The sequence below is a fragment of the Hyperolius riggenbachi genome, chromosome 7 (assembly GCF_040937935.1).
Source record: "Hyperolius riggenbachi isolate aHypRig1 chromosome 7, aHypRig1.pri, whole genome shotgun sequence".
Taxonomy (NCBI): domain Eukaryota; kingdom Metazoa; phylum Chordata; class Amphibia; order Anura; family Hyperoliidae; genus Hyperolius; species Hyperolius riggenbachi.
Genome location: NC_090652.1, coordinates 193447007 through 193463579, shown reverse-complemented (window position 1 = coordinate 193463579; position 16573 = coordinate 193447007). Strand labels below are relative to the sequence as shown.

General features: G+C 43.8%; 1 protein-coding gene across 1 annotated transcript in view; it reads right to left on the bottom strand.

The window, feature by feature from the left end:
- Positions 1-14019, bottom strand: part of LOC137524748 (gamma-crystallin 2-like) — a 47906-nt gene extending 33887 nt beyond the window's left edge. The window contains exon 1 of the mRNA XM_068244962.1: positions 13934-14019. Within this exon, the coding sequence (XP_068101063.1) occupies positions 13934-13942 (9 nt within the window). The 5' untranslated portion in view covers positions 13943-14019. The remainder of the gene's footprint in view (positions 1-13933) is intronic.
- Between the last annotated feature and the right edge of the window lie 2554 nt (positions 14020-16573).

Genomic DNA, 16573 nt, shown 5'->3' with positions numbered 1-16573 from the left:
CCTAGGGAGTGGAAGTGAAACCGAGCAGCAAATGGAAATATTTTATAACAAGATGATTCAGCGTTTACAACAAATGATATAATTATAAAAGTATAGAATAAAACAGGTATTACCAAAAATTCACTATTCAGGTAAGTGATAAAGTTCATGCAGAGCGCTCTCCCAGCTAGTTGTGGGACCAGCAAATAAGTATACAAGAACAATGTGGAGAAAGCACTACATGCACTATATGCGACCTGATTCACACCAGCCAATGCAATTTGATATAAGTCCCATTCAGATGGTTTATGCCAACCACACTAGTTTATTACCAACCAGCCACAGATTACCAGTGTGGTCAGCATAAACCATCTCAATGGGACTTATATCAAATTGCATTGGCTGGAGTGAACCAGGTTGCATATAGTGCATGTAGCGCTTTCTCCACATTGTTCTTGTAAGCAGATGGAGATAGGAAGGGGTCATACCAGGGGGTATTATGTATTCGGGCTGCAGGCACAAGATGTAAACAGATGGATCCTATAGAACTCTAATCGTTCGATTGGTATTGCAGGACAAGCTCTTGGAACATAGCTGAGGCTATAGATGTCAAGTCCAGAACAGATTCCGTAAGCCTGCAAATCCTAAGGTTGCTTCAGCAGGAGCGATTCTCATCCGCGAGCTCCGCTTTAATGTCAGCAAGCTCCTTATCGTGTGCATCTACTCTGTGGTCAAGGCTTTGACAGACATTGAAAAATCAGGTGCATGAAAAAAGGTGCCAGGAGAAAAAGGGCCCAGCTGGATAACAAATTGGCACAGCTGGATAACAAAATCTCAATAAAGATAAACATCGCTAACAAAATTTGTTAACGATAAATACCGTTTTAAAACAGACGGGAAATGGAAATGAAAAGATATTGGGCCTGATTTACAAAGCGGTGATAACTCAGTTATCACACCTAAAAGACTTTAGGCGTGATAACCTTTGCACCACACTGGTGAAAAGCCAGTGTAGGCGTGATAAGTTTAGGTGTGATAAGTTTAGGTGTGATAAGTTTAGGCATGCTAAGTTTAGATAAGTGTAGATAGCGTGCAAAGTCCCGCACGCAAAGCAGCGCCATTAAACTCTATGCAAAGTGCACCAGACTTTGCTAGCGCAAAACTTTTGATCAGCTGTGCACTGCGGTGCTAACGCAGTTGGTGCTTAAACTTATCATGCCTAAACTTATCACACCTAAACTTATCATGCCTAAACTTATCACACCTAAACTTATCACACCTAAACTTATCATGCCTAAACTGAGTTTAGGCGTGATAAAGGGCTTTTCACCAGGGTGCTAACTGTTAGCACCGCTTTGTGAATCAGGCCCATTAACTTTAAAAATCGTTACATAATTCAACAATACAGCTTAACCTAACCCTACTCTCACACAGAACCCTCCCCTGGTGGTGCCTAAGCCTAACCACTCCCACGGTGGTGCTTAACCATAGCCCTCCGGGAGGTGTTGCCTAACCCTAACCACCCCTCCTGGTGGTGCCTAAAGGCGCGTACACACACCGTACTTTTGCAAACGACAGGTCCGTCACACCCTCCCGTGGGGAGGTTTTTCTGCCGACAGTTGCACGTGAGTTCAAGCTGTCGGCAGACTGATAAGACTGTTTTTGACTGATCCGCCGAGCTTGTACTCACGTGCAACTGTGGGCAGAAGAACTGCCCTGCGGGAGGGTCTGATGGATCTGTCGTTTGCAAAAGTACGGCGTGTGTACGCGCCTTAACCCTAACCACCCCCCTGCACAAACACCCTTACACACATAGAAAAAATAATATATTTGATAACGTAAAATCTGTACACATATTTCAAAAACATTAATGTTCTAATGTTGTTAACGATATTTATCAGGCGCCCTTTTTTCTGCTTTGAGCACCGTATTAACGATAAATGCATTAGAGTCTACGGCGGCACCCTTTTCGTCCACTAGTAGCCGGTGTCCTTTTTTCCCGTTTCCGAAAAATCAGTTCTGTTTAACCAGTAGAAGTCATGGTTTTGCTTGCCCAAGATACATAAAAAATATATTGTCCCCAGGTAGACTAGTCTGTTCTAAGATTGTCTCTTTTTCTAAAATAGGGATGGTCGCAGGATTCCACGGAATTAAGAATTAATACAATACAATACAATAACATTTCTATAGCGCTTTTCTCCCATAGGACTCAAAGCGCTTAGGCTCTCTCAGATTCAGTAATTAGTAGGATGAAGTATTCACACAACAAAAGTTATATTTCTGCAAATGCCAGACTGAACAGGTGGGTTTTCAGTCTGGATTTAAACACGTCCAGGGATGGGGCTGTCCTGATCTGTTGAGGTAAGGAGTTCCAAAACGTAGGGGCAGCATGACAGAAGGCTCTGGGACCAAAAGTTTCTAAGTGGACTCTGGGTATGACTAGATTATTAGAACCTGTGGATCTGAGAATGCGGGGATTGCTACGCAGCTGTAACATATCTTTCATGTATCCAGGGCCTAGATTATTCAGGGATTTAAATGTCAGTAGGCCGATCTTGAATAGGACCCTCCATTCTATAGGTAGCCAGTGAAGGGAATGCAGGACTGGCGTTATGTGGCAGTGACGGGGTTGGTTGGTTAGCAGTCTGGCAGCAGTATTCTGTATCAGCTGTAGGCAGTACAAGGCCTTTTTTGGAAGGCCAGTGTAGAGAGCATTGCAGTAGTCCAGTCGGGATGTGATGAAGGCGTGGACTAAGGTTGGCAGATCTTCTGGGGGCATGAAGTGCTTGATTTTTGCAATGTTCTTCAGGTGAAAATAGGATGATTTCACCACAGCAGAGATTTGAGTTCTGAAGTTTAAATCCCCATCAATTAGAACTCCCAGGCTACGCACATGATCAGAGCTGCGTAGATCCGTGCCTCCTATTCCCAGTGGTGAAGACTGCAAGTTAAGTTGTTTTGTTATCATGCTCTGCCCTCCAATCAGAAGGACTTCAGTTTTGTCTGCATTTAGTTTCAGCCAGTTGTCATTCATCCATTGCTGTAGTTCACGTAAGCAGGCGTTTATAGTTAGAGTTGGGTCTGTCACACCAGGCTTGAAGGAAAGATATAGTTGGGTGTCGTCTGCATAGCAGTGGTATGTCAGGCCATGTTTTTGGATTAGTTTTCCCAACGGTAGCATGTAAATTGTGAAAAGCAGGGGAGAGAGGATTGAGCCCTGGGGCACCCCATACTTAAGTGTTACAGGGGTGGACAGGAAGGGCCCCATAGACACTTTGTGGGTTCTGCCACTCAAGAAGGATTGGAACCACTGAAGTACTATGCCATCAATGCCGCAGTATTCCTGTAGCCTGTTTATCAAGATGTCATGGTCAACTGTGTCAAAGGCTGCAGAAAGGTCTAGCAGTATGAGGATCGAGCACTCTCCTCTGTCTCTTGCCATGAGCAGGTGGTTGCATATTTGGATGAGGGCAGTTTCAGTGCTGTGGTGTTTCCTGAAGCCAGACTGGAATGGGTCATAACTGTTATTTTGTAGGATTCTGGCTTCTAGCTGGAGGTATACAGCTTTTTCAATTAGCTTTCCCAGAAAGGGGAGGTTAGAGACAGGTCTGTAGCTGGTCATTGCATCTGGGTGCAGGGAGGGTTTTTTGAGGAGAGGCCTGATGATTGCTTCCTTCAGTAAAGCAGGAAATATCCCTGATTGTAAGGAACAGTTAACAATTCCGTGATTCCGGCCGGAATTTGATGATTCCGTTCCGTTGTGATGGAACGGAATTGCTATATCACTGTGGCGGACTTTCCGCTGAAAAATCTGAAATTCCACGGAATTCAAATTTTTTTTCCCACCGAACTGATTTCTGCCTAACAAGAAGAATTTCTACTCGACAGACTCCCTTCCTCTCGGAGGGAGGAGGAGAGTCTTGTCTTCCAGGTAATTGTAGGATTTCAAAAGCCAGCATACATACCTTGGCCGGGAATCGAACACAGGTCTAGTGCTTGGTAGGCAGCTCTCCTCACCACTATACCACCACCAACACTACATGCTGAAGCCAGCCTAGCATGTACCATTATGATATATCCAAGAGAAAAATTAGCTTGCTTAGGGATTTGTAGGATGTCAAAAGCCAACTCACATACATTGGCCAGGAATCAAACCCAGGCCTACCGCTCTGTAGGCTGCTATCCTAACCATTATACCACCAACACAACACACTACAATGCTGCATGCTGAAGCCAGCCTAGCATGTACCATTGTGATATACCCAAGAGAAAAATGAGCTTGCTTAGGGAATTGTAGGATTTCAAAAGCCAGCTTACATACATTGGCTGGGAATCGAACCACGTCTAGTGCTTGGTAGGCTGCTATCCTAATCATTATACCACCAACACAACACACTACAATGTTACATGCTGAAGCCAGCCTAGCATGTACCATTGTGAAATATCCAATAGAAAAATGAGCTTGCTTAGGGATTTGTAGGATGTCAAAAGCCAACTCACATACATTGGCCAGGAATCGAACCCAGGCCTACCGCTCTGTAGGCTGCTATCCTAACCATTATACCACCAACACAACTCACTACAGTGCGACATGCTGAAGACAGCCTAGCATGTACCATTGTGATCTATCCAAGAGAAAAATGAGCTTGCTTAGGGAATTGCAGGATTTCAAAAGCCAACTTACATACATTGGCCGGGAATCAAACCCAGGTCTAGTGCTTGGTAGGCTGCTATCCTAACCATTATGCCACCAACACTAAATGCTGAAACTTCTTGGAGTAGACTTACTTCCTCCCTCCAAAAGACACACATACATCCCCTTAAAATCATTCAACAGCAACTGCGTGCACAGTCTTTGTGGTACACAGTCTCTGTGGCACAATTGGTTAGCGCGTTTGGCTGTTAACTGCAAGGTTGGTGGTTCAAGCCCACCCAGGCATGGCCTTGCCTTTTGTGTTCAACAGTTGTCCGAAGAGAACCTCAGATAGCCATGTTTCCGTTCCATGTCAGTTCACGGAGGGTGAACTGTGGTGTTCCAGTGGTGTTTCCGTTCCATGTCAGTTCACGGAGGGTGTCTCCGTGAATAGCCTGCGAGCCTCCGATTGCGGCTCGCAGGCTAAATGTAAACACGTGGGGAAGAAATCCCAGCTGTTTACATCATAGGAGATCAAAGGAGATCGGCAATCCCCGGCCTCTGATTGGCCGGGGATCGCCGGCATCTGATAGGCTGAAGCCTATCAGAGGCGGCGCAGGACGGATCGCCGTCCTGTGCCGCCCATAGGAAGGAGGGAGGGAAGGGGAAGGAGGCGGAAAATCGATGCGGAGGGGGGCTTTGAGGAGCCCCCCCGTCCCAACTGAATGAAAATAGCCGGCGGCGATCAGACCCCCCCAGCAGGACATCCCCCTAGTGGGTAAAAAAGGTCGGATGTCTGGTCGCCCTGGCTGCTTGCTGATCTGTGCTGTGGACTGGAGAGCCCACGCTGCACAGATCAGTGCAAACAAGCCTGGTCCTTAAGTGGTTAAATGTTGAGCAGTATATTCCAACAAGTTGCTGTATGCAGTGGTAGGTTAGTGAGTCACAAACATGTAGTTGTTGCACACAGAATCAACAATTCAACAATGGTTTTATCCTACCAAGACTGAGGCAGATGGCGGTGGGTGCCAGGCAAAAGAGGGGCAGCCTAACGGCCATTTTGCACGGTGGTGCTTCTGCCAAGACCGGTCCAGTCAGTGGACCAGTCTCGGCAGAGGCACTGCCGTGCGAAATGGCCATTAAGCTGCCCGTGTTTCGTCCTGCACCCACTGCCATCTGCCTCAGTGTTGGTAGGATAAAACCATTGTTGATTCTTGTCACTGTGTGCAACAACTTTATGCTTGTGACTCACTCACCTACCTTGATAACCATATTGACTAAATCCCCATACACACGTTCAACAGCGGTCTTTTATGCAGCACAATCGTTGAATTATTGTTCAAAAAACTGATAAGACTGATAAGATGTCAATCCAACTGTTGGATTGACTTCTTATCAGTCTTATCAGCTTTTTGAACAATAGCAAAATACTTTTTTTTAGCTGTTTCAACTTGTTTCACAACAAAAGTTGTTCAACAATTGTGCTGCATAAAAGACCGCTATTGAGCGTGTGTATGACAAACATTTTGTGCATGTTCAACAATTTCAGCTCACACATGGTATTATTGAGTAGTAATGGGAGGAATAGTGTGCTGCCTGCTTTAAACTGCTACTGTATGTGCCTACTGTTAGGCTTGGCTCACATTACTATGTGAAACGGACATTTTGTATCCATTGTGCTAAATCGCAACAGACAGTCGTCAGATCCTATGCCATTAGTAGGTTCCGTTCATATTTGTCAGGCTGCAATACAAAATTCTGACTTGCATGATGTTTCACAGCGGATACATTTCCCACAGAAGACTACAGTGGAAATGCATCTGCTCCAGACTCCAACTGGACCACAATGCACCATCAGAGTCGGCACTGCATTGTCCGCTCTGGTTAGCCATTCATGATTTGAGCACTGATGCCAATTTAACCTCTTATATAAGGACACACATGAATTTTACTGGTTTTGTGGATAGATATATGAAGTTTAGGCACTGATAATGTGTAAGTACCACCAGAACCTGCTTTACTTAGATGTGTATATATTTAAAGGGATGATTTGGCAATCATGGATCCTGCTCAATGTGAACTGAGCCTTAAGCCTGGTACACACTTTCAATTATGATTGGCCATTCTCTGACCAAGTTTACCACATCCATGTAGTATGAGGGTTAACAAATATTCAGTACAATGAGCAGATTGTGAAATTGTGTTCCAGGCTATTTACTTCCTTTTAAACAATACAGACTGCCCAGCTGTCTTACTGATCCAGCCTCTAAAGCCTGGTACACACATTCAATTTCGATTGACCAATCACTGACCTATTTTACCACCTCCATGTATTATGAGAATTTACCTACACAATCTGTTTATAGTGTTCAAAGTCTGTTGCCCATCATACTACATCATGGAGGTAGTAAAAGTTTGGCAGTGATTGGCCAATCAAAACTAAGCACACACAGACACACATACACACATCTGATTTTTATTTATGGCTCTAATATGCCCTTTTTTCCTCCCTCATGCTCAGTGGTTGAAATGTTGAATAAAGCTGGCCGTTCACTGTACAATATTTTTGCCCAATTAAACATTCGATTAGACAAAGAATATAAATGATCGTAGATTGATGTGGATTTAAACATTTGCAATATCACAATCAATATTAAGGGCTTCAACTGATCAAAAGAGTCATCCACAATGTTGGTCTTTAGTCAGTCCTGGAACCAATGTGAAAGGAAGATTGTGTGAGCAGTTGAAAAGGTAGCAAAATGAGCTTTCATCTTTTACCCCTTTGCTTTCTTCTATCTTGCTGTGTCTCTCCCCTTTTTCTTTCTTTTTGCACCCTCCCCCTCCGTAGATGTCTCTTTGCACCTTCACTCTATGTTGAATGGAAGCTCATCTAATAGGCTTCAACATATTGGGGGAGACTAAACAGGTCCATACCTTTATGCGATGCCCTTTCTTGATCACACACTCATGTGTTTAGGAGTTTGTGAGGTTATCTTGGCAAATATAAGCCATAACTTTTCTTTGCAAAAATGAACAGCTATAAAATCATGTGCATTATATATAGTGTTCCATGCAGAGTTTTGATTATATAGAGTCTTGCATCCAGAGTTTTGTCAGGCTTTAAATACACTTTCGTATTTTGAGGACTAGGAATGAGCCTGTAAGGCTTGGTGATGTATTCTCCACAGTCAGCATGCAACGCATGAGCTGACGTGGAGGAGGTACACACACTAGCACAAGGAAACAGGCTATCCCTAGTATAGTGGAGGGGAGGACTGACTCCAATAGGAGATTGTGGCGCACAGAGCCGGTGCAGATCCGACAGCCACAAACAATACTTTCGCTATAACGTCTCAGCACAAAGTAGCGCTGAGCGCATAAACCAGTACTGAGGAGATCAGGACAGGTAGACAGAATGAACGCTTGCTAGCTAGCCGCTACTTAGTGACAGCAAGCGTCCACAACAAGACAGACTGGAATGAGGCAGCCAATGCGTTGCAGCGATGGCGTGCCTCACAAAGACAGGACAGGATAGTCAGGAAATAGCAGGATCGAGATAGATGAACGTAACACAGATAAATATACAATAAGTATGTTTTCCTAGCGTATTACAATTACAGCTATCAATGAAACTATTTGTAACGTCTGACTAACATATGTATATATCGGCAATGAACCGATATATGACATAAGCAGGAACTCTGACTAGGACAGGAGTAATACAGGGAACAGGACTCAGAAGGATTCGCTATCTCTTCGCAGAGATGAACGCAATCCACAAACGGTAACAGAACAGGATTCAGAAGGATTCGTTATCTCTTTGCAGAGATGAACGCAATCCACAAACAGAACCAGGAGCAGGGTAACTTACTCAGCACAGGTGATCACGAATACGCGCAAACTACCAAAACGTGCTGGAAAGCTGACTAACTGCACACAGGATATAAACAGTTCGTGTACGTATACATCAGCAACACTGATGTATCAACGTAACACGAATACAAGGAAAATAATAAATGTGCTGGTATGCATATATATTGGCAATGAACCAATATATGATGCAAAGACCAGCAAAGTATCTTTAGAACAAGAAACACGATCGGGGGCTGAAGCAACAGCAAGACAGGCTTAAACTGAAGCTATGAAAACCCGAGGAGTCCTGCAGGAAGCAGATCTTTATACTGAGGTCATCCAATGGGAGCAGACATGCAGATTCCCACACAGGTGAATGATAATCAGTCACAAGCTGACAGCAGGGAAAGGCAGACAAAGCTATGCAGCTTGCATGGAAAGAGATCAGAACTGCCTGAGCTGCAGCACTACTACTTCCAGCAATACCTGCTGCAGCAGCGATTATGACAGTACCCCCGCCCTTAAAGGCGGATACCAGACGCCTCTCAAAACTGACCTTCCCAAGGAGACAACCTAACTGATAATTCATGATGACCGGGACAGCCCGGCAAGACCAAATTCCAGAATCAGTCATCACAAGACTGGATCCATCAGAACCAGAACCTACAGAACCATGCCCATCAGTACTACAAGTCTCAGTGTGACACCCATCAGAACCATGATTTCCAGAAGAAAGCCCCCCGAAGCTCTCTGAGCGATACCCACTGCCTTCCAGGGACCGTCCAAAAATGCCAAAGCCTTTGCAATGCCCACCGGAACTGTCTTTACCAACACAAAACCCACTGTTGAACCAGTCCAAGGTACCAGGACAAGCTTCCTCAGAGATCTTCCAGAACACTTTAAAGCTCCAAAGAGATCCCAAAAGGTCAGAACGCCCTTTAGGCTCACATGGAGAACTATCAAGAATCCCCATGGAACCTATGGCAATTCCCGAGTCAGGGTTACAAGGACAAACATCAAGATCAGGGCTTTCAGGGACCAGAACCATCTCTGGGCATGCAGGCAGACTGGCAACATCAGAACATGTCTCCCCTAAGGAAGCATCTGAGTACGCTAACACCTTAGACACACTTGGGCATTCTGGCACACAAAGCACATCTGGGCACACTGGTACAAGAGAAACTTCTGGGCATGTCAAGGAACTGTGAACCTCAGGGTCAGCCAAGATAGGACCGAAACCAGGACTGGACAAAAATTCATCATGACTAGACTTCACAAGCACTGGACTCTCACTAAAGAATGCAGGAACAGACTTGGATGTCGCTGATTCTAGCAAGGTTGTTAACAAATCAGGTTCAGGGGCATAAACAAGACAGGACAAGTCTTTTGATGTATGACCTGAGCTAGATAGGAATTCCACAACTTCCTCTGGACTGGACAGAGACTCATCTAGTACCTGGGATTGGGGCTCCAAAGTAGCTGCAAAACAAGTCAATATTACAGCATCCCCCACTGAACTGGGCAAATCTGAGGAATTCCCTGGACAGGAAGGGAACTACGGAATCTCTGCCACACCGGCCAGAGAATCAGAATTTTCCAAAATACAAGGCAGGGTTTCAGGAACGCTTACTAAATCAGACTGAAATTCTGAGACTTCTGTTATTTTGACCAGAGAATCAGAATTATTCATGTTACAGGGCAAGACTTCTGAAACATTCAGAGGACAGGGCTGGAGTTCCTTGGCTGTTACAACACTGGAGAGGGACTCCACAATATTGGTTAAATCAGACTGTGTACAGGGCAAGGTATCTAAGACACTTGCTGACGAGGACAATATTTCAATGACTTCTGCTTCATCAGACAAAGATTCATCAAATTTATTTAGAGTGGACTTTAATTCTAAGACAGCTGCTAAACAAGTGAATATTGCTGCAACACCCACTGAGGTAAGCAGTGCCTCAGAGTCTTCTGCTAGAGGGTTTGAAGTATCCAAAGTACTGGGTGAAGCATAGGACTCTGCGACTCCAGCTTCACTGGACAGGATCACTGAACAGTCCATATTGCAGGGCAAAACCATGGAAGCACCTGCTGGACAGCATAAGGATTCTGTGACCTGCGCTTCATAGGAGAGATCTACTGCACAATTCATGGTACAGGGCAAATTTACTGGAACATTTTCTGAACAAGGTAATAATTCTGCGATTTCAGGTTCACATAGCAGATGCTCTGAGCTATTTACGATACTAGAGCGAGGTGTAGAAACAGGAAGATCAAGACACAATGTTTGCGCATCTGAATCACCATTCATTTGTAAAATTGGAAAATTCAGATGCTGGGGTTCTGAGGTTTCTAGACAGGATTGCTGGGACTCGGAAACTGATGTAGTGCATCTATTGGCATCTGCTGGATCAGACAGGAGTTGAACTTTATTAACACAGGTAATTTCTGCAGAAGTGTTTGCAGAGGCAGGCAAGATTTTTCTGGTGTCTGTTTCACTGAACAAAGACTCATGAGTACTGGCTAGACTGGACTCGGAAGTCAGCAGGACCTCTGGATTCTCTGCTGAGAAATTTGTGCAGGGCAAGGTTAAGAAAGTATCAGTGGCTTCTGTTTTACTGGGAAGTAACACTGAGTTATCCATGGTACAGGGTGTAATTGCAGGAACTTCAATTTCACACAAAAAGAGCTCCGAATCACCTGCTGAATCAGCGAAAGGTGCTGAAGCAGGCGGGTCAGAACGCCAAATTTGCGAATTCGGGGTCACATAAAAATCATCCAAAATCAGTTCCCACACATCAATCAAAGGAGCCACACAGTCATACCTACACACACCAGTCTCTATTAGGTTATAGGCTGACTTAATGCATGCATTCAATACCATTTCACTTTTTGCACTGTAAAATTGACAAAATGAACTTGAATCATTCTTCCATTCACAGACCAGGGCTTCCATCTCTCCCCTCTCGAATGGAGGATCCCATGCATACTTAACAGCGAAACATTTAGGCTGATCACAGTTTGCAGATATGATTGTGGCAGGCCCATGTATAGGGTTAATTAGCAGGTGATTGGCAGATTCCTTATTCTTAAGAATCTCCAATACCTGTAGCAAGTGTTGAACTGTAGTGTATGCAAACTTCCCTTGGTTCACAAATAAGTTGATTTGTTCAATACTCTGTAATATCTCCTCATAATCATACTCAGATAATTCTTTTAAACAAAAATCTTTATTTTCCCTAGCCAGGGAGGAAAGTTCATTAGTAGTTTCATAAGTCCATTTAACTCCCCTGAAAGACAATTGCATTTCATTATCTGTTAATGGCAGAATCTCATTATAGGTCTCAGTCGCTAAGGATAACGACTCTGCAGATCGGACACGTTTCTTAGAACGTTTGCGTTTTGCCTTAGACCCTGCTGCCTTTGGTGATTTATTCAAAGCTGCAGGAAAATTATCAGGAACACTCTCTGCTTGCTGATCATTTTTGCAAACAATTGAAGGGGAAGCTGATTGGCCTGCTGCCAGGAGTTCATTTAGAGGAAAAGGCAATGGATCTATGCGCAACCAGTTATGGATCACAAACGCTAGAAATTCCAGCGGTCTCTCTTTCAAATCAGAATGATTGAGAACATCAAATGCCCACTGAAACAATTGCCCTTTAAACAAAATATAACTTAGCTGGAGTGCCCAGGTTGAAACAGGAGTCGCTTGGAGATCGGGATTGGCCAGGAACCTGGCACATTCAGAGAAAAACTCATTTTCTGTTTCAGAGTTAAGTTCTTCAAATTTCTTAAAGGAACAGGAACCATAATTAACAGTGTCATACTTTCTGGGAATCCCCCCCACAATGGGGATTGGTAATGGGGTTTTCATAATGTAAGGCTTGGTGGTGTATTCTCCACAGTCAGCATGCAACGCATGAGCTGACGTGGAGGAGGTACACACACTAGCACAAGGAAACAGGCTATCCCTAGTTTAGTGGAGGGGAGGACTGACTCCAATAGGAGATTGTGGCGCACAGAGCCGGTGCAGATCCGACAGCCACAAACAATACTTTCGCTATAACGTCTCAGCGCAAAGTAGCGCTGAGCGCATAAACCAGTACTGAGGAGATCAGGACAGGTAGACAGAATGAACGCTTGCTAGCTAGCCGCTACTTAGTGACAGCAAGCGTCCACAACAAGACAGACTGGAATGAGGCAGCCAATGCGTTGCAGCGATGGCGTGCCTCACAAAGACAGGACAGGATAGTCAGGAAATAGCAGGATCGAGATAGATGAACGTAACACAGATAAATATACAAAAAGTATGTTTTCCTAGCGTATTACAATTACAGCTATCAATGAAACTATTTGTAACGTCTGGTCTGACTAACATATGTATATATCGGCAATGAACCGATATATGACATAAGCAGTAACTCTGACTAGGACAGGAGTAATACAGGGAACAGGACTCAGAAGGATTCGCTATCTCTTCGCAGAGATGAACGCAATCCACAAACGGTAACAGAACAGGATTCAGAAGGATTCGTTATCTCTTTGCAGAGATGAACGCAATCCACAAACGGTAACAGAACAGGATTCAGAAGGATTCGTTATCTCTTCGCAGAGATGAACGCAATCCACAAACAGAACCAGGAGCAGGGTAACTTACTCAGCACGGGTGATCACGAATACGCGCAAACTACCAAAACGTGCTGGAAAGCTGACTAACTGCACACAGGATATAAACAGTTCGTGTACGTATACATCAGCGACACTGATGTATCAACGTAACACACGAATACAAGGAAAATAATAAACGTGCTGGTATGCATATAAATTGGCAATGAACCAATATATGATGCAAAGACCAGCAAAGTATCTTTAGAACAAGAAACACGATCGGGGGCTGAAGCAACAGCAAGACAGGCTTAAACTGAAGCTATGAAAACCCGAGGAGTCCTGCAGGAAGCAGATTTTTATACTGAGGTCATCTAATGGGAGCAGACATGCAGATTCCCACACAGGTGAATGATAATCAGTCACAAGCTGACAGCAGGGAAAGGCAGACAAAGCTATGCAGCTTGCATGGAAAGAGATCAGAACTGCCTGAGCTGCAGCACTACTACTTCCAGCAATACCTGCTGCAGCAGCGATCATGACAGAGCCTTATAAATCTGTTAAGCCATTCTTGTTGCAAAATGCAGTCACCAAACGTTTTTTGCTGAAAAGAGGCATTCTTGAAAATGCATTTTCTCATGACCGATTAATTTCAATGTTTTAATAAGAAAAGTCTCATCCTCTTAAAAATATTAACATTTTTTCTGTAAATGTAACCTAAGGGAAAAGGCTATACTTTCTAATCACTGTTCAAGATAATTTGTTAAAAATGTTCAGAACATGTAGCTAGTGGTAAATAGTAAACCTACCAGAAGTAGTTTTAAATTAAAACTGTATGGCTTTAATCTAATACATCAGTTACATTACCTTTCCCATCTTTGATGCCAGGAAAGTGATATGAAAAGAACTAGGTGGTTACAATTTATAGTAGTTACTAACAGAATGCTTTACACAATAATGGCTTAATTTAATAGAATGTATGTCAAATAAACAATGTCAGCACTATTCTCACCATAGGACATAAAACACAACAAAATCACCAACTCTGCAATACTGTTTCAACTGAATAGCTTGAATGGTCAAAGTGCTATTGTTCAACATGTTATTGTTTCACAGACTGCCTAGTAGCACAGAAACTCCATTATTTTCCTATCTGTGAAGTCATCTATTTTTTCCTTTTTCTACAAATCAACACATCTTGCATCCATAGTAATGCTAGTGCATATTTATGAAATGTTACATAAAAATACTGTATATTAAATCAATGTTTTAATATAGATTTTTGTAAATGAAAAACAAACATAGTTTATTTTTTAAAAATAATTCATACAGTGCTGGTTTGGTTGCAATCCTTCCAATCCAATCTGCAGCAGCATACAGAACAATTTTTGGGAAACCAGATTAAAATGTACAATATGAAATATTTTTAATCTGCAGTAATGCATCAATTTAGATTAGAAAAGATTTCCATCAGAGAAATATATACATGGGGCATGATTTATTGAAGTTTAAAGGGCAGTGACGTTATGTAAAGTGGGATAAAGTAAAATGAAAAATACCTGTGCTCATTTCAGTCATGCAAACATGTTAAAGTAATATTGAACACTAATATCAAAACTGTCACAGAGTATCTGGTGGACTGCAGGAAACCATGAACAGGTTGTTTATAAATGAAAATGATGCCTTCCTCTACCATATGTGCATGTTTATTATAGCTGTGACATAGCAAAAGGAAAATAATTCCACAAAGGCCAGCACAGTGCACAGGGTATGGTTGTGTGTGAATTGTGAAGCCTAAGTGGGCTGTGAAACCTTAGAACAACAAGGAGCAGATGAAGCTTTCTGTCGATTGATGACTTCATACAGTACACCGTCATTGGCATAGATTGGTTTAAAACACAAACACAGTTTTAATTAATGTATAGGAATTACAGGAATTAACTCATTGAATATATATATTTATTCATTGATCTGATTTCTAGATTGCCAGATTGCTAACAAACCAGCCTTGCCACTGTCACATTACACCGATTCTTCGCTCACTGCACTGGCTACCAGTAGAATGGAGAATACTCTTCAAGATTGGACTGCTGACATTCAAATCCCTGCACAGTCTGGGCCCTGGATACATGAAGGACTTGCTAAAGCTGCACCACACCTCTCACAACCTCAGATCAGCAAGTTCTGTAAACTTGGTCACTCCCAGAGTGCACCTCAAAAAATCTGGAGATAGAGCCTTCTGCCATGCTGCCCCTACTCTCTGGAACTCCCTACCACAACCAGTAAAGACAGCACCATCCCTGGAGCTATTCAAATCCAGACTGAAAAGCTACCTGTTTAGCCTGGCATTTCCAGACTTATAAAATTTCTTCCTCTGTACCACGATGGTCTGAGCCATGCTTATGCGCTTTGAGTCCCATGGGAGAAAAGAGCTTTACAAATGTTATTTGTTGTTGTTGTTGTTGTTGTAGATGGACTACACGATATAAATATATGATATCAATATATATGTTACGGCCAGAACCCGTAGTGTGGCCACTTCTAGTTCTGGCCGGCCACTTCGGGTTCTGGCGGGCCAATGTGCGAAGTGGCCGCAGCGCAGCGGCCAATGTTAGAAATGGAATGTTACGCCGTCTCGCTGCGGCCAAATTGATGACAACTTGCATAATGTAATGAAATATAGCCGGCGGCAATGTAATAGATGAAGCTGCCGGCTTTTGCACTGCCTCTCTCCTCCCCCGCCTCCCTCCTCTCCCCGCTTCCCATACAATAAGTAGCAGCCGGGTACATGCAGCCGGAGAGTCGTTCGTCGCAGCAGGGGCAGCAGAGCGGGGAGGCTGCAGACATTGCTTCTGCCAGCACCCGCTCTGCAGGAACGGCAGGATTCCCCTGCCGCGACGAATGACTCTCGGGACACGCGTGTCCCCGCCGGCTGCTACTTGTTGTATGGGAGGCGGGGGGGGGGGGGGGGGGAGAGGAGAGAGGCAGTGCGAAAGCCGGCGGCTTCATCTATTACATTGCCGCCGGCTATATTTCATTAAATTAAGCAACTTGTCATCAATTTGGCCGCAGCGAGACGGCGTAACATTCCATTTCTAACATTGACCGCTGCGCTGCGGCCACTTCGCACATTGGCCGGCCAGAACCCGAAGTGGCCGGCCAGAACTAGAAGTGGCCACACTTCGGGTTCTGGCCGTAACATATATATAAAATCGTATGTATGTATGTATGTATGTGTGTGTGTGTGTGTGTGTATGTGCCGCGATCACTCTAAAACACCTTCACTGATTTGAATGATACTTGGTATACACCAGAACAGTAACGCTGAAACTTGCAGAGTGAAGACAGGTCTCTTTTCCAGGGACCTGCAGCACTTAGACCTAAAAAATGGTCAAAAAGCTGTCTGCCTGTGCAGACAGCACAGCAGATCATTAAAGGCATTGTAGAATATTTTAACCCTCCAAAAAATGTGTCTACATGAATAATGCTTTGTTACAACATCCTGTG